Genomic DNA, 19,130 nt, shown 5'->3' with positions numbered 1-19,130 from the left:
TCATTAATATTTCATAGCATCAGGACAGAAGGCTAGCTATCCTGGGCTGGTGCAGCATGGTTTTCTGTCTCTGACATAGCCCCAAGGGCGGAGGTGGGACAAGGGTATTGCACCTTGCCATGCAGACGATTACATGTGCATCGTTCACTCCTAGTACTTTCGTCGTGAGGATTCCTCTTTTAGAAAAATGAGAGCCTGCCTGCCGTTCTTGGAGTGAACATCTGTGACTCTAGAGAGCCCTGGAAAACACAAAGCCTCAGATGTTGACTGGTGTGGAGCCCTGGTTTGTTGTTGACCCTCGATGGCCACCAGAGAAACTTGCACAGGAGAAAATCATTACTTTGATTTATCACTGGGGGCTTGCTTTATTCAAAGGCAATAATCACTTGGCAGAGCAGGTGCCACAGCAAGGCCTTATTGATCCAGGAGGCCTTCAGTCACTCAGGCGTGGAGAGAGCCCACGAAAAAGAAGTCCATCTCAGAGCAGGCAGAAATGAAGTGGGCAGGCATTATCTCTGACCGTGGTTCTGTGGTTCCAGAGACACTGGGTGTCTCCTCGCAAAAGAACTGGAGCAGAGAGGACGCTTCCAGGCTGCCATGAGCTGGTGAGAGGGGGAAGCCCATCTACAGAGAGAGCTAGCAGCCAAGGTCTCTGAGGCTGGATCCTTCAAGGATCAAGAAACGAGGTTCGTGGCTCCAGATCAAGATTCTAAAGAGTCAAAAAACGCCCACGCTCAAGGAATTGGATGGGATTTGCTCCCGGGAGCAAAATGGAGACAGTGATCCAAATCAACTTGGACAAGAGGCAAGATCGAGCCTGATGTTGGTGGATGTCTTGTAAGGTCGTGGGAGGGACAGAGGACCGGAGGCGGTCTGCGCAGGGGTAGGTGAGGGGAGACTTGGAATCCAAGGCAGGTATATAAAGGCAGAAGGAGCCAGGGACGCAAAGGGGCAGCGGGAGTGAGGAAAGAGCGCCTGGAAGAGTTGAAGAAAAGTAAGGGGAAAAGTAGGGACCGGGGAATAAGAGGAGAAAGGACGGGAGAGAGCTAAGCGAGGACTGAGAGCAGAGGTGAAGGAAGGGAGAGGGGGGGGACAGACCGCGGGAGCTGGAAGCAGGGAGAGGGACGAGGGGCGGAAGCGGCGAGGGGGGGGACGGTGGAGTGCGGGGAGCCGGCTAAGGGGGAGGGCGCGGGGCCGGGCGGGAGGAGGCTCCCGCGGGGAGTGAGGCGGGCGGGCGGGCGGGCGGGCGGCCGTGGGAGGGGAGTGCGGGGCAGGTGGCGGGGAGGAGGGAGGGCGCGCGGCGGAGCGCCGAGGCCAAGTGCATTGTGTCTGGCGGCGGCGGCGAGCCCACCGGCGGCTGCGGCGAGCCGGGAAGCCATGGAGCCGCGGGCGCTCGTCACGGCGCTCAGCCTCGGCCTCAGCCTTTGCTCCCTGGGGCTGCTCGTCACGGCCATCTTCACCGATCACTGGTACGAGACCGACCCCCGGCGCCACAAGGAGAGCTGCGAGCGCAGCCGCGCGGGCGCCGACCCCCCGGATCAGAAGAACCGCCTGATGCCCCTGTCGCACCTGCCGCTGCGGGACTCGCCTCCCCTGGGACGACGATTGCTCCCCGGCGGCCCCGGGCGCGCAGACCCGGAGTCCTGGCGCTCGCTGCTGGGGCTCGGAGGGTTGGACGCCGAGTGTGGCCGGCCGCTGTTCGCCACCTACTCGGGCCTCTGGAGGAAGTGCTACTTCCTGGGCATCGACCGGGACATCGACACCCTCATCCTGAAAGGTGAGCGGCGGGGCGCACCCCGCGTCCCGGCGTCCGCGCCAGGAGCGCAGCCCGGGCTTCCCAGGGGCGCGCGGGTCCCCGCGGTCGCCTCTCCAGTCGCCGCGCTCCGCTGCCCCGCGCATTTTTCGCCCTTCCTGGCTGCCTTCCCTGCCTTCTTTCCCCAGCTACTCTCTCTCTCCTCTTCTCTCTCGCTGTCCTTCGCTCCTTCATCCTGCCCTTCTTTTACCCATTCCCTGGACTCTGCTTTACCCCTTACCTCTGTCTCTTTCTCTCCCCTCCGGTCCTTCTCCTCCTCCTGGGCACCTGGCTGACTTGGGATGTATGTGTGGATTTTCTTGCCGCTGTTCCCAGGGAGGGTGACAGCCACAAAGACTGATTTTTCTCAACTAGGTTCCTTTCCTCAAGTTGCGTTTTCCTTTGAGAAATGCCCTCTGGAAGAGACGAGGTGCAAACCCAGAATGGGGGGTTGAGGGGCCGGGAGGGCTTATTCATGGGCCGTGCTGGTGTTGGTTGGTACTGCAATAAATTGAGGTGGGCACCTCATCCTGGAGGGCTCATGGGGAGCGAAGCCGGTCTGGCCTCCGAACACCCCGAGTTCCGGGAGCTGTTTGGATTGGACTTTACATACCACAATTCACTGGTGAAGGCAGCTAAGACACCTGCTGTTTTCATTATTCAACCTCCCTCATGACCCCACCCTCCTCAGGGTCTGGGCAGTAGCTGAGGAGTGCCAAGGGCCAAGTCCTTGAAAGTAGTCTTGGGTACAGAGACTGCATGTCACACTCTTAAGACTGTGACACTTTGTAGGGCTGTCTGTATAGTTTCATGGTTACACATTGGGTTGTATAGCATCACTTTGCTCCTCTGGAATCTTTGCAACACCTAGCTTGTCTATATAATTAGATAGTTTAATGCTTTTTTTTTTTTTTGTAACCCCATGCATGTAAAATAAAAATCAATATGAGAATCCTCTTTTGTGGAGCTCTCTTTAATTTCTAGCTCCAACCTGAACAGAATTTTTATCTCCCGAAAGAAAAATTAATAAAACTTCTTTTCCTTGGACTCACTGCTCCCAAAAGGAAGTCAGAAGTCAGTCCATCTTTAAAATTTTAGAAGCAAATGAACAGATGTACATTGAATCACAGCGAGCCACGGAACTACGTGGAAAGGAGGGGGTTAATAATGTGCTGGCCCTCCCCCATCGTGTTGGTTGGCATAGGCTTCATTTCTCAAACATGTCAATTTCCTCCTTCCCATGGCTAGCCCAGCTGGGGACTGCCATCCAAATCTGTCTGCACATGGAAGGACTCCAGCAATTTTGGGGGGCGATTCGATACAGTAATCTTCCTTTGAGAAGTCAACCTTTCTCTTTTCTGTTCCAACTTGCATCCGAATCTGATTTCTCCTCATGAAGACACTGCATAATTAATCCTGATAGGAGCGTAGTACATGAACAAGCTGCCAAAGCTGCTTGTGAAGGCTGGGTTATGGGATGCTCATTTAGGCAAGGCAATTTTGAAAGTTAAGCTGCGGTAGTCTGTCTTTGGAAAACGGCAGCATTGCGTTTTCCATGTACTCTCTGTGCCTGGAGTATTTCATTGCATGCAATTTGGATGGAGTGTGGTGTCTGGAACAGCAGGGCCGAGACTAGCCCACAGCGGGAGAACTCCCACGGGGACGCTCCAGGATACTTGTGGAAATATGCTGGCTAGCTAAGGTATCCAGCTCCTAGCGTGTGCAAAATCAAATAAATGATCTTAGAAGTGGAAGAATGTTGTTAGAGGTCAGCGGATCCAATCTTCCAACCCACTGTTCTAACCCTTCTACAGTTTCTGACAGATGGCTGCCCAGTACAGTACCACCACAGCAGAACTCACATACTGATTAAATGAATTAGATTGTTCTGGCCATGAATGCATCTTCTAGATGAGAGGAAAAAAATGACCTCACATTCATGCTATTGATCGTTTGTTAGCTAAACCTTTGTGGTGAACACTGGGGCTATCTGGCCAGTCAGAAAATAAGGAGTCCCCACTGGGTCTGTCACTAAATCCCGGGGTATTTTCTCTCACAATTGTCCAAACTTATTTGGCCTTTGGTTTTGTTGTCTCTGTCTATGAGCTGACTGTTCTCTGGAGAATTTGCTGTATCTGAGTTGAATCATTGTTTTTATAATAACAATGTAAATTTAGGTTCCTGGGAAGCTAGTGAGCTGGTCGTGTAAGGGAATGAGGAGCTTGGAGCAAAGGGTGACACTACCATTGCGGGATCATAATTTGCTCTTGGGGCGGGGCGTGGCTGGAAGTGCCTCTGGTACTTTCAACAATATTTTGCTACTAACCCGCATTAGGCTGGCTGAGTAACTCTTGGGGGTGGGGGTGTCTCAGTTTCACCTCTGGGAAATGAAGGGACACACAAGTTTCATTAAAATTCGGATTCTGTGAATAATCCGAGGAAGGGAAACCAGATGTATTTACCTGTTTCGAGCAGATGGTTCGAGCATCCGTATTAGGTAAACACTGTTACTGTGTTTTGGCACCCGGCATCAAGTGGCTCTGGTGTGACTTTTCCTCAATGAGCACAAGACACTGGAACTTGTCTTGTCACATGGCGCTAAAACATTTCTCTAACCAGAGGCTCAAGGTCTGCTCCTGACTTTTCTCTCTGAGTGACCTGATGAGTCTTAGAATTGTTTGTGAAGTTTTAATTATTAATGAGTTGACTCAGATCGGAGACTAGGCCCAGGTCAGAATGGGGGGCGGGGTACGAACTTTCTGGTGTGCTCAGTGAACTTCTGGGACAAAAATAAGTTAGGCTTTTAACCTGGGGACACAGAGGACAGAGGTAGAATGTAGGTGAAGGGTCCAGAGAGAGCAACATAGAAAACGTTTTCTTTCCAGAAATATTAGTAAGCCCTATTCCTGGAGAGCCTATAAGTGTTTCTGAGGTATAAGAGTTAGAAACATACAATGAGAGATTAGTTTAGAGTCAGTATGTGTAGACTCTATAGTATTAATCTACCTAAGAGGAATTACGCAAACATAAAAGCATCCATCTCAATGATACAGAGCTTTGGGAGAATAATCAGATTCTGGGTTTTGTCCCCTTTTTATGATTCTAGGTCACATTTACCTAGCCTTTTCTTTAGAAGGTTTAGGTTGGACCTCCTAGCAGAACCTTCAATAAGAATGGTTGTTGTTGTTTTTTTTTTTTCCCCTTCCTTCCTTCTTTCTTTTCTTTTGGATATGAGGTCACCTATATCCCAGGCTGGCCACCGACTCACTAAGTTGCAGACGCTGACCTTGAACTTCTGCCTTGAATCTTTCTGCCTTCACCTCCCAGGTGCTGGCATTACAGATGTGCACCTGCTTTATGAAGTGCCTGGGATCAAGTCCAGGGCGTGCTAGGCAAATACTCTACTAAGGAAACTCCATTCCCAGCCTGAGATCAAGTTATTGATAAGCCTTTTAAGGACCAAGACTGTACCCCTGTGCTGATTTTCCAGGCCAAACTGTGAGCTATTCCCCAGCGGTTTAAACACTGTTTCTCAGACCTCACGTTCTCCCTGTCTGAACCAGTTTCTCTAGCACAACTGTCTTGCTCAGTTGGTAGGCTGGTCAGTCTTTTATTGCTGTGACAAAATTCCTGGTTAAGACAACTTACTGAATGGGGAATTTATTTCAACGTCTAATTTCTGACCACAGTTGGCTAGTTCTATTGTGCTTAGTGACGTGAGGAAGCAGAAACACCAGGGTGTAAAGCTATTCCCCTCACGGTGGCCAGGAAGCAGAGAGTTTACCTGGGGTAAGGGTACAGCTTTTCAAAGCACACAAGAGTATACCCCAGCTGACCTAATTCCTCTCACCTCCTGGTTTCCACTTCCTCAAAATCACACCATCAAGTCATGAATCCATCAATGACCCCATCAACTCCCCAGAAGTGCATCTCTGCACATTGCATTAAGTCCATGGATTTATTTTAAGGGGGATGGGATTCATGTTCAGATTGTAAGGCCAGGGTAACACGAAATCTTATCAAATGCCTTAAAAATAGTTTACCCTGTATTCCTTTAATTTACTTTCCAATTCAATTAAAAACACAACAAAAGCTTATTTTTGGAAGGTAATACTAGAAGATTTGGCGACCCATTGAGGGCTCTTTTGTGTCTCACTCTAAGCTATTTTTGCGTGTGTGTTTTTGTGGTTTCTGGCTTTTTGTTTTTCAAAGATCATGTTATGTATCTGGGTACTTTGTCTGTATACATGGTACACGCATTTGTCTGTGTGCCATGTGCATGCCAGTGGGAGCCAGAAGAGGCATTTAGACCCCTTGGAACTGGAGTTGCTGATGAACGTGAGCCATCATATGGGTGTTGGAACTGAACCCTGATCCTCTGGAAGAGCAACCAGTGCTCTTAAAACACTGAGCCACCTCTCAAGCTGGTCATTGCTTTTTTGGCTCCAAGAAAGCTTTCCTGGTCAAAGGACTAGCTCTGAGAATATGCAAATGAGTCACTTCGGCCTAATCAGAGGAGAAGTGTGGAACAGTTGAGCAAACCAAGTAGGCACTTGAACAGAATGGACTTAATGCTCTGGGCTTCGGGCCCCTCTGTGACACTGGAAATGTAGGAGGGTTGAAAGAGGATTTTCTGTATAAAAAAAAAATCAAAGCAAGGTTAGGCCAGTGGACTTGGCAGGGTTTATGCAAGGCCTCGGAAAACAGAAAGCGACCTAAAGACAGATTCTTCACTCATTTGGTTATCATCCGTTTATTTACTCAATAGATGGTGAAGTGTCAGGCATCGATCATGTGCACGTTGAAGACACACTGAGGGCTGAACAAAATGGACAAATCCCTGCCTTCTTAAGGAGGCATTTCAAGGAGCAGAGTTTGTATTTTCTAGTGGATTACACAGTAGCTACTCTTAGTAGGTTGTGGAAGATTGCCTGACGAGAGTGGAGAGCACTTTGGGAGAGCTGATCGCGCCAGTGAGGAAATGGCAGAAAATACAGGGCTGTGTCACAGAGCGTGGAGCCCTGTGGGGAACTCCCTGACATCCTGTCCAAGTGCCATAGTGAGCTAGAAAGGCAGATGGGAGGAGGGTCCCTCGGAAATGTGACATGAGCTTACTTTCTGTGCCTGGGAGCATTTACTTCAACAAATACATAGTGATGAGACCTGTGAATACGTTGTGTGGAACTTTGGAGAAATCAGTTTTGAACTGGAAATAGTCACTGGACTCTGTGGGAAGTTCTAGCTATCGTATTAGCTTTAGCTTAAATATTTTTTTTTCATTAAGAATTTTCACTAAGAACCATTAAAGTTACTTTTCAGATAGATGCACTTTTTACATGTAAATCAGATTTCAGTGTCACACTCTGCCCATGATAAACAAAAGGAAATTTAAAGTAGTATTTTGCTGTTACGAAATTAAAAATGACAGGATTTCAGAGATGGGGAGATTACAATTCTGTGTTTGTCACGTTAACTCGTGAAAAATCGATGGGGATTGAATCGAGACTTGAAGTAGAAATATGTCCTAATGGTCTTTGAAGTCGTCTAATGAGATAAACAGAGATATCAAAGTGGTACATAAATACGTTGTCATTTTGCTCTCTGTATGAAAAGGAGAGGGAGAGAAAGCTCTGGAAAGAATTTACTAGGCCTTCCCTGCTAACGATTTATCTGCTCCCCCTGTTGCTTATTCTCCACAAAATTAATAGTCTGTGCAGGACCCACCAAGTCCTACTTGACACAGAAATAGATGGATGATTTTCTTCAGCTCATTTGTAGACCAAAGTATCGTTTGTGTGGGAATAATTATCTGCCAAGGGCAGAGCTACCTAGGGAAGCCGAGTGGCCAACATTCTTTCCTCTTCTCGGCCCAGGAGAGGGCACAGATTGCTTGCAGATCTCGCCGTGGAGAATGCTGGGGAGGGTATTGCTCAGTTTTAGGGAATCTCTGGTTGTGATGAAGAGTGTTCAAGAACACCTGCTGCTCTTCCAGAGGATCCAAGTTCATTTCCCAGCACCCATGCGGAATTGCTTACAACTGTGTGTATCTCCAGCTCCAGGGGAGCCAGTGTCCTCTTTTGGCTTCAGCATGCAGCAACACACATGTGACACATGCGTGTGTGCGTGCATGTGTGCATGTGTGAGTGCATGTGTGCGTGCATGTGTGTGTGTATGTGTGTAAAACTCCAGTTTCAGGACATCCAACACCCTCTGGCCTCTGAAGGCAACTGTACTTATGCATATATTACACATAAACTCTTACACACACATCTTAAAAAGACTTCCTTTATATCTCTAGATGAGTGGTGCCTGAGATGTTTTTGAGCATGCACTCTGATGCTTATCTAAACATAATTTTTTTCTTATTCATTTAAAATCGTGTGCAGGGACTGCCTTAGTACATGCATCATAAAGCAAAGACAAAAGCAAATTCTGAGGGGGGAATCATATTAAAATGGTATAGATAGAAATTTTGCATGGGCACCCCAGTGCCTCCCCACAAACACACTTTAAAAATGGCTCCTCTTGGCGCTCATTAGTAACAGCGACTCCTCTCTTCTGGCCAGAGGGAGGAGAGGTTTGCTTATCATGGCTGAAATTTATGCGTGTTCTCCCAGGATTCTGTTACACCACACACATTTATCTTTGCGCCGAGGATGGAAGATGCATTTTATTTCCACATCAGTTCTGACGTTAGGCACAGTATTAAATGAGCCCTTTTGATTAAACAACTGCTACTTCATCCCGCACAACTCTTAATGACTAGATTTGTAGTTTCGTCTTGTCCCACGATGTGTGGAGGCTGAGCATGCCCGACTGTGATACTCTGTTTCAACACACATCTGTCACCAACACTCAGGAAGGTTATCTGGAACAAGAATTAAATTCTTGCTACCCTGTCAGCTAAAGAAGTGACTTGCTTTCATTCTTGCTTGTTCATACACAGGAAATATCTTTGAAAAGTCATTCCCATACATAAGAGTCAGGGGTGCTTTAAGTGGTTTGTGATCAAAATTTCCAGAACCATTGACATTTTCATTCACGATGTCCTGTGGATAAAATTTTGCAATGGCCTTGAGGGGGGAAAAAACGAAAGCTTCTTTTTTTGCTGTGTCATAGAAAGTTCACATCCAATTATACCCGACTTGTTGTGACTTTCTTTTTCCCCCTTAGCTACTGATTTTTCTTCTTCAGTGCTTGAAAAGAGCCCTCCAACTCCATCAGGCAGACGGCTCGTAATTGCCAGTGTTCTTGATTGCTGTACAACATAAGCTTTGGTTGGAGGAGCATCTGGAGTCACAAAGACTCCCTGTGTCACTGCTAATCATGAGGTCCCGAGGAGTGGGAATGCTGATGGGATGGAGGTAGGTCTCAGGGTTTCCCCAACAGGACCGAGAACAGGCTCTATTCCATCGCGGTGAACATGATGCCTGGACTCCCGCTTATCAGCCTGTAATGACTGAATGTCAGGTTCTCGTTGCAGATTGTTAATACTAGGACCTCTGCCAAGCAAGCTGTCACCTTGGATCGTCTGTGCCCTTGTTCCCTGAGCTCACCTGTCTTTTGTCTGTCTCATCTTCCGGAGAAAGTCCACTGTCTTTCTATTCGTCTAACGTGTGTGAACATCTTTGGTCTGTTTTCTTGGACGGTTTGCTGATTTCAAAGAATAAAAGTCATCAGATAGCATCGGATCATCTTCTCCATATCTCACCCGCTTCCAATAGCAACCTGTGGGATGGGAGGGGGAAACTGAAAAAACAAAACAAAACAAAAAACCAACTGAAAGATTGGCAGATAATACACACAGCAAATATGTCTCCTTTGAAGCAAAACATTAGCTCATTATTTTGATGACAAAGATAAGGTCCATTTTAACCATGTAGATCTGCCTCAGGCTTTAAGATAGTTGGTCTTATGCATGTGTGTGTGTGTGTGTGTGTGTGTGTGTGTGTGTGTGTGTGTAAGAGTTTATGTACACCATATGCATTAGTACAGGTACCTTTGGAGGCCAGAGGGTGTTGGAGCCCCTGAAATTGGAGTTACAGCAGTTTGTGAACCACTTAATGTGGTGTGCTGGGAACTGAGCCTGGGTCCTCTGCAAGAGCACTCAACGCCCTTAACCACTGAGCCATCCCTACCACCCCAGTTACTATCTTAAAAAAAAAAAAAACAAAAAAAACAAAAAAACCCAGGTATTGATACTATCTATGACTGTGCATAGCCTTTGGTAAAGAGTTTTAAAAAATCAAAATAAAGGCACTGTGACTAGAGAACAGATTTTATCTTCCAAACCTGGTAAAATTTATAACGTTTGCTTGTTGACTTGCTCACGGGGTTTCCCTGTGGTTAAAAGTGATTGCGGTAATTAATCTGCTTTATTGCAAGTTTTAACTAAAAGGATGTAACTGAACTTCTTGGAGCATGAGCCTCGGCTTTAGAGGTGGGGAGGCAGACAGCATTTGTTCGCAGCGGGGTACCAGAAAGCAACATGATGCCTTGATCTTTCCTTCAACTGAGCCAGAGGAGTTGACAGTAGACCTTGCAGTCACATCATGGGGGCGGGGCACCCATCAGGGAATGCACCAGCAGTGGAAAGGGAGAAGCATAGGATCTGTTTTTTTTTACCTTCTCCTTTCTTGAATTTCCAAGGACACAGTGAATTACTTACTGGGTGTTCCCCAGAGTTTGAATATTTTTTTTTAAAAAAATATTTTGTTCATAGGTTAAAAATAATATTAATCAACTCTCTTTCCCCTTCAGAATCTGAAGGATTTCTCTGTGCCCCTTGGTTCCTCCAAGATTTCTGACATAGATCATCTGGAAAAGAGATTCCAGAAATTCTTGAAGTGGGAAATTGTGAGATGATTCTAGAAGGCTTGATTGTCTCTGTAACAGGACACTCACCTGCAAATCAGCCATGATGCTTGCACCTGCCTGGTGTATTTAGGATATATCTGTAGCCATCTAGGGACAAGTTGGGTAGGAAACCGGGTTGAGGGGCGAGGTTGGGGGCTCTACTTGGCTGGAACCTAATTTCACTGTATTTTAAAGAATTTTATTCCAGTGTGGGAGATGTATTGGCCTCATTCAAGAGTCAATATGCATTACTGTTAGGAAAAAAAAAAAAACTATTTTAAAAAATAAGTGGTTTCTTAGTAAAAAAAAAAAAATGAATGCCAAATTCTGTAGGTCCCATGCTAACAGAGTTGCCGCCTTTATCATGTCCATAGCAGTGGAGAAAGGCCTGTGAGTTGTGGTTAATTTGTAGTATAAAACTGCTTGCTGGGTGGTGGTGGTGTACACCTTTAATCCCAGCACTCAGGAAGCAGAACCAGGCGAATCTCTGAGTTCGAGGCCAGCCTGGTCTACAGAGTGAGATCCAGGACAGGCACCAAAACTACACAGAGAAACCCTGTCTCGAAAAACTAAAAAAACAAAACAAAAACAACAACAACCAAACAAACAAAAAACCCAAAAAACTTGCTTACAGTAATACTTTAGATTATAGAGTTCTGAGCATTGTGGCAAATATTATTCATGAAGTTATTCTTGAGAAAAAAAAACCAAAATTAATCACTTATCATATGATTGAGAAGTTATGGAACAGGTCATCAGAGCAACAGTTTGACCCAAGATAAAATTCCAGGGTATGGGGACCAGGAATCTTGATGGTCTATTGGCGTAGTCCGTGCTACATGGAACATAGCATTTGAGCTGGGCAACTGGTAACTATGAACTGCCTATTGGAGCTCATCTGGTATGGAGCATCCGGCATTGTAGGGAAGGTTTGCTTGGCGTTGGGACAGTGGAAGTATTGGATGAAGAGAGCTCCAACTCTCGAGTGCTGGAAAAATAAAGAAGATGGGTGAACGAAAGGGAGGAAAAGCAGCAGCCATTGTTAACATGAAGGGTTCTAGAGAACACTGCGTTTCGGGTGCTGGAAGCAAAAGGCGCGAGGTTCCCACTCACCCCTGAGCAGTGGACAGGCGGAATCTAGCTAGATGTCTGCTGCAGGAGTCTGGAAGCTGGGCTCTATTGCCTTCTCAGGGGCTAGGGATCTCTCTATCTCTATGTCTGTCTGTCTGTCTGTCCTGTCTGTCTGTCTGTCTGTCTCTCTCTCTCTCTCTCTCTCTCTCTCTCTCTCTCTCTCTCTCTGTGTCTCTCTTCCTGCCTACTCGGTTTTCCTCACTCCCGGTCCCTCTCTTCCCTCCCCCTCTCCCTTCCGAAAGAAACTTGAATTGGGAGGAGGTAGATAGGAAATACAGGTAGACTCAAAGACCCGTCGAGTTGAAAGGAACGTCAAACCCTGACCACCCGATGTTGTACTGCAAACCTCTGTCACTCAGCTGCAGTACCTCTGACTCCCCGCCCCGTTCCTCTCCCCCAGCTTGTTAGCTGAGCGTCTGTCTGTGCACTGGGCCAAAAAAAAAAAAAAATTGTCATCAGCCTAATTCTGAATTGTTTTTAAGTTAGAAGCAGACAGCATCGTTTGGAAGGAGAAGGCCCTTTGATTTTTACGTAGAAAAGGTGGCCAAGGAGCTTAACCCACTCTCTTTTCTGGGGGTGGGGTGGGGTTCAGTCCTTGAAAGTCGTCCCTCGGTGGGTGCCAGCGCTGATTTGGAGAAGTGGCAGCTGTATAAATAACTCATCGCCTGTTGGTCCTCTGAACGGGTCCCCAGACACCTGATGTGGAGACGTTCAAAAGGAAATGACAGCAGGAACCACAGGTAGGGCACAACGGTGCGCGCCCTCCAAACGGGACTGTTGCCGGAGTGAATTTGTCTGATGGGCATCGAGCGGAGTCGTCCCTGGTCTCCTAGGCATGCGCACAGACGCGAGTGTCGTGGTCCTTCGGTTATGCTGTGGAGGAAAAAATGGGTACTTGGTACCAATAGGCCCCAGAGTTTCATCATGGAAGTTTGTGGCAGGGATGTGTTTTAAAGGATGAGTTTCTGTGTAAACTACCACGTGACTCTGCTGTGGACATCCTTCTAGTCTCATTTGCAAGTTAAATCGGCAGCCCCCCCCCCGCACCCTCCCCCAACCTCAATATTCTTCCATATATGTGTAGTGGGTGGTTGTCTGTGCCATGTCCTGAAGGACTGCCCCTAGCGAGGCAGCTGCTAGCTGCTAGGGACCTGCCCTGGGGCGTGGCCGCCAGGGACCCTTCAGACCAGGATGCCAGTGTGCACTCTCTCTACCTCCTGGATTTTGGATGCTGAGAGTGACCAGGGCAGAACTCCCCAGAGAACAACTTGGACCTTACCTCACCCCTTCCAGGATCCTGCTACAATCCCTTATTCCTGTCTTGTGGGTTAACCCCCAAATACATTTCTTTGATCATTAAGCTGATTCCGTGGATTGATAGCGATTAAATCGCATTATACATGTAGTTTTTTTCTGGTGGTGTTTTTATATCCAAAAGGGTCAGCTAGCTACAGCAGCATTTCTGATGAGGTATGACACATTATAATTTGGGTTGTGGGTGTAATTTTTTTTTAAAAAAAGGAAGTTAATACAGTACTTGATAAACATTTATGCACTCCTCCGGGTAGGTTTATTGCTTAGGAATCTTTTAGTGTCAAATAACAGAATATCCAAATAAAAATGGCTTAACCTGGAAGGGAAAAGCATTACCTTGCATATAGTCTGGAGGAATTCTGCATCCCAGATAGTTAATTACAGAGGTTAGGTGCTGGAAAGACTTTAGCAGCTCAACAATGGCAGCTTCGCCTCCAGCCTGGTTTAGCCTCCAGCCTGGTTTAGCCTCCAGCCTGGTTTAGCCTCCAGCCTGGTTTCTTCCTGGACACAGCAGTTCTGAGTCATTTCCTCACGTGGCGACAGTTTGGAAGGTAGACACTAGGAGAGGCCCTACCCACTTCTTGACCCACTTCTTATAAAACGTTCAGTAGACTTCCCATAAGTCTCACTGTGCAGAATTATGTCACGTGACCATTTCTAAGCCAACCCCTTGACAAGAGATGACTAATTCTCATAGACTAATCAAGCTCTACCTCCTGGGTTGAGAGGTTTGAATCTTCTCTGGAAGCTCGTGGTTACCTGGTTTGTTCAAAGTTAGCCAAGGACATGTATACATGAATGTGGAGAGTGTCACAGTGGGAGCATGCAAGTGGAAGAACTCAGATTATTTTAATCAACTCTTCTGACTTACCACTTCCTCCACACTCGGCCCCAGTGAAGGCCCTGCATTTTCTTTTCTGAAAATGACGTGTCTTTTTTTTCCCCTCCCTTAATCTAGAATGACCCACAGGTGGTATAGTTGTTTCTAACTGGTTTACTTAAAACTGTACTTTTAAAATGCGATACAAAATAGTCAAAGTTGTGCGATTTCGGAGTTGAAAGTGTCCTCTAAGATGAGTTGGTGCAGTTGTTAAAATCTGATATACATTAGATTGGTGTGGTCCATATTAAGACATTCCCCAAATATGTAGCCTTGGTCTCCCCTCCACCTTTCCCAGTAGGTGGAAGTCCGGCAGCCAGAGGAGCCTTGTGGAGATTGCTATTCAGAACATGCACACCTCCTTACAGGCCAGTTCCTCTGATAAACCTGTTCAAGCCGCACCATGGCTTATTTTAATTGCTTGATTTCAAGGAAAACAGCGTAATGATGATATATTTCACTCCCAGCTCCTGACTAGTTCCAAGTGACCATCGCGCCAACTTTCAAACAGTCCTCTAGTGATTTTGCAGAGGAAATCAACAAGGTCCTCTCTGTGAGTGCCGCTGCTTGTGTCCTTGCACGTCGATGGAGGCACAGACCCCAAATCCGAAGAACTAACCCATTCCAATTCAGAGATGCCATCTGCTTTTGGAATGACACACGGAGAAGGGCAGCTGAGGAAACCACTTCTCAGCAGTGTCTGCTGCTATGTTTGGAGAAGAGGGGATGGAGAGGAGGTGAGCCCCTGTCATCTCAGCTGGGATGTTCGAGTCACACCGCTGCCCTGAACTCTGTGTCTCCTGATGGAATTGCCATGCTCCTCTGCACCTCTCCTGGGGCACCGGGAGGCCTGTTCACTTGCGTCTGCTATCTGCTGAGAGCAGGAATGACAAAGCGAAAGTGAACTGTCACAGATGGGCTGAGCTAGCAGGGCTTTTTAGCGCCGAAGCCTGAGAAGATGCTGGAAAGCCTCGAGGTGTGTGGGTGGACACATATTTGGACCACCGGATGTCATGCCAACTTGTAGGTTCAAAACACACACACACACACACACACACACACACACACACACACACACAGACACTGAGACACAGAGAGAAATGGAGAGGGAGAGACAGACAGAGAGAAACAGAGAGAGAATATGGATATGCATGCATACAGGGGAAAAGAAAAGAAAGACTGTAGGGAGACCAGGGGAGCCGACAGGAGGACCAAATGTCTGCTGAGTCTCCAGGAAGCCATCTCTAAAGGACCTTACTTCCTGAACATTAAAATCAGCCAGCATTTTGAAATGCAACCTCGTCACGGCGATCCTTCCACCAAAAGACTCTGATGAGTTCTCCCTAAGTTTAAACAGGTTATTTCCCGAGAAACCAGCCACTCCACTCAGAGACTCATAAACAGTAACTTGTCTCTGTCCACAGCAGCGTTCTTCCTAACAGCCAAGGGTGGGAACAACCCAAATGCCCACCACCAGATACAGAAATGTGACGTGCCCATATAATGGACCATAATTCGGAGGCTGAAGGGAGGTGGGGGATGAAATGCTGGACATGCTGCAACATTACGGACTTTGTAAACTTTATGCTCCGTGAACAAAGCCAAGGATATGAGGCCATGCACTGTAGGGATCCTAATAACCAGAAGAGGCGAGCCTAGAGAGACAGAAAACAGGGAGGAGAAGTGATTGCTTAGTGGGTGTGGAGTTTCCTTCGGGGTTTATGAAAATGTTCCGGGAATAGTGGGAGGTGGCACAATGCACTGTCAGTAAACCGCACAATTTAAAATGGTGAACGGCAGCATCAAGGTCCTCCAAAATTGATGACTGCCCCCAGCTACATGTTTGAACTTCTTATGAGGTCATGCACAAGCTTTTGACCGTGAGGTTCCAGCTACCTTTCTCCGGGACCAGCACTTCGCCATAAAAATACCAGGGCCAGGCTACCCTAGAATTTGCTGTCCCCCTCTCACATGCTGTGGTAGTTTCAATGTAATTGGCCCCCATAAGCTCATTGGGAACGGCTCTATTGGGAGGTGTGGCTTGGTTGGTGTAGGTGTGGCCTTGTTGTTGGATCAAGATGTAGAATTCTCAGCTCCTTCTCTGGCATCATTCTGTCTGCGCACCATCCTACCCCCAGCTGCCATGTTCCCTGCCATGATGAGAAGGGACTAAACTTCTGGAACTGCAAGCTGCCACCTCAATTAAAATGTTTTCCTTTAGAAGAGTTGCCGTGGTCGTGGGGGTCTCTTCACATGAGTAGAAACCTTGACCAGGTTTCACCTTTTTATAGCCCATTCTGCCTGAAGTTCCATTCTCTCCTTTCCATATAGGACATGGCTGCCTTTTCCTTGAAATTCAAGTGCCCTTATATTTTCTCAACTCTATATTCAGCTCTACTTTCATTCTTTGCAGAGTAAACTTGAGCTTTTATTAATAAATTTAATTCTTTGGCAGCTTCATATCTGCATATGATGCTAGTTACTGCCCTTTAAACTTTCTCCCCATCCCTCCCAGTCCCTCTCCTTCCTTCCAAATTTCTTTTCCTTGTTCAGTACTCGTTCTTTTGCCTGGTGTCCCACAGAGTCTAACTGGGGCCATCTGTGTGACCATAGGCTTGAAACTATCTATTAGAGCCTGGTGGGCTCACACCGGATGCTATGCTCCTTGCTCTCCCAAAATCTGCAAGTTGCCAGGAGGTCAGTAATAACTGATGGGCCCCATGATCCCCTTCCCAGTCTGTAGCTGGCTGTTAGGAGGACTCGTGTGAGGCCAGTGACATCAACACAGCGACTGTGAGTTTATGATTACTGTGTCTGTGGTGGACATTCTCCCAGACCTCTCCCTATATTCTGGTTGGTTCTTAGGAGCCTTGGGAGGGTGCTTAAACGTCCTGTTTAGGGCAGAGCCCTCAGCCATCCTTCATGCTCCGCATCTTCTGAAGCCAGGGGTCTCTGCGTTCACTTCTGCTCACTACAGTGAGAGAGGCCTCTCGGATTAAAGGGTAGAAGAGCCTTTGTCTGTAGAAAGCAGATTGATGCTATGTAAGCCCAGCAGTATTGGGTTTCCCCTTCCCGGAGGCCTGATGGGTTTTCATCCAGGTTTGCAATACTAGATAAAGGTTCCCTTTTGGGAAGCAGGCATCAAATCCGGTCAAGGAACACTTGGTTACCTCCATGATGGTTGTGACACTGTTGCATCAACGAGCACATTTTACCTAGAAGGCTGGAATTGTAGTTCATAGGATTCACAGCCAGGTAAGACAGTTGACGCCTTTATCCGCCAGCATCCTGCAGAGCATCACTGGGCCCTCACCATTAGGGAGGAAGCATCCAGCTTAGTTCCAGCTTAGTTTTTTCCGTACCTTGAATCTAACCTGTCTAGTAGTGTCTTCAGCAATAGGGTCTTACCAACACGTTCTGGTGGGTAACCAAGAGGAGTGGTATGCGCCTGTATTGTTTTGGGGGCCTCTGAGTTCTTGTTGACAAGCAATTCCTACAGAGGCCCTGGCGGGGGCAGGGGTTGTTTGGTGATCCTTTACTTCTAGGACTAGCAGTGTCTAGCCTTGTAGCGTATCTACAGGTTATCATATAGTAGAGTGATTTATTATATACTCACTTCATTTTAATCACTGTTCCTCCTTCCCTCAATTCCCTGTCCCTACATCCCTCTCCTTGTTTGAACTAGTACACCAGGATGAATTGTTTTACAGTATTCTACTTTTACACCCAATTTTGCTATCCAAAGTTCAATTGTGGTCCAAAATTATTAAAATGGAAAGTTCTAGAAATAAATATTTCATAAGTTTAATTGAGCAGCATTCTGAGTGACATGATGAAACCTTGTACCCCTTGCTCTATAATGCCCATGAATTGAGAAGCCTCCCCTTGATCAATGTAACCACATAGTATATGCTACTGGCCTTCTGGTTAACTAGCAACCTCTGTATGATCAAGCCGGTCCTAATATCTCCGTACCCATGTTCAGGTGATCCTTATTTCATGTAATAATACCTCAAAGTCCAAAAATGGTGGTGCTGCCACTTTTATTATAGTATATAATATTTTATGATTATTTTAATTGTTATCATTAAACTTTAACTGTATTTAATACATAAATCAAACTTTATGATAGGTATGTCTGGAAAAACATTATGCCTATAGAAAGTTTGGTTCTAACCACAATTTCTGGTATCCACTAGAGGTTGGGGACATATTGTTCTTGAATGAAGAGGAACAACTGTTGACGAGGACCCTATGGTGTTATCTGTGCCTCAGGACAGTGATGTTTGGAGTGTACTGTAGTCTTTCTTTGTCCATTCTTTCTCTGTATCTTGGAACGAGGAACAGATACCAGCCAGCTTATTATTTGGACCTTACAGATCTTTTCATATAATGACTATTCCAAACAATCATGTTGGGCGGATTCAAATCAGTCATACCTGATCCATTTCTTCTCATCCACTCCCTGAGGCTTTATTTCAAGCACTAGAGGGGGAAATCATGTTTTCAGAGACCAAACACCAAGGATTAATAAGAATAAGACACTAAAAAATAGAAGAGAAAGCACTTGGCATTTAAAAAGTAATAATCGTCATAGAAATTGTAGAGACCACAAAAGCTAGCATCCATGGTACATTTTCCTTTCCAAGCCATTAAAAATATCAGTGTAACATTAACAGAGAGCTCCTTTATGGGTTTTTCTTACAAAATGCCCCCAGTCCTTAAGGGAAGGATTGTGAGACTATTCAGGTTTTCCTGTCTTGCTGTGTGTCCCCACAGGAAGTTCCTCCCTCCAGGAACTGGTCCTTTATCCTTTTACAAGGATCCTCAGGTGGTTTTCACATCACAAGAACACAATATGCTGCTATTATTTTGCCAAGTTCATGCACAATGTCCTCATACATTGGGCTTATTAAATGTTCCTTTTTCAATACAATTATTGCAAACCCAATTATGTGCTTCCCATAGGTAGAAGGCAGAACGGTGGGGTGGGAGGGAGTTGCTGAGGCCTCATGGCTGATGTCCTCCACTGGTCCTGACATGAACTATCTGCTGCCATGGTCATGAACTATCTGACTTGTCCCTACCTAGGGAGGCTCCTGGGGAGAATCCCATGAGTTGGGGGCTTCTCTTCTGCCTCTCCAAGAGATGAGGGGC

The 19,130-nt window shown here is 46.5% G+C and overlaps 1 protein-coding gene across 1 annotated transcript in view; it reads left to right on the top strand.

The window, feature by feature from the left end:
- The first annotated feature begins 1,288 nt into the window (after positions 1-1,288).
- Tmem178a (transmembrane protein 178A) overlaps positions 1,289-19,130 on the top strand; it is a 56,725-nt gene continuing 38,883 nt past the window's right edge. Inside the window, exon 1 of the mRNA XM_028855224.2 lies at positions 1,289-1,777. Coding sequence (XP_028711057.1) covers positions 1,378-1,777 — 400 coding nt within the window. The 5' untranslated portion in view covers positions 1,289-1,377. The remainder of the gene's footprint in view (positions 1,778-19,130) is intronic.

The sequence above is a fragment of the Peromyscus leucopus genome, chromosome 22, assembly GCF_004664715.2.
Source record: "Peromyscus leucopus breed LL Stock chromosome 22, UCI_PerLeu_2.1, whole genome shotgun sequence".
In the NCBI taxonomy this organism is placed as follows: domain Eukaryota; kingdom Metazoa; phylum Chordata; class Mammalia; order Rodentia; family Cricetidae; genus Peromyscus; species Peromyscus leucopus.
This window is presented reverse-complemented; position numbering and strand designations above follow the sequence as displayed.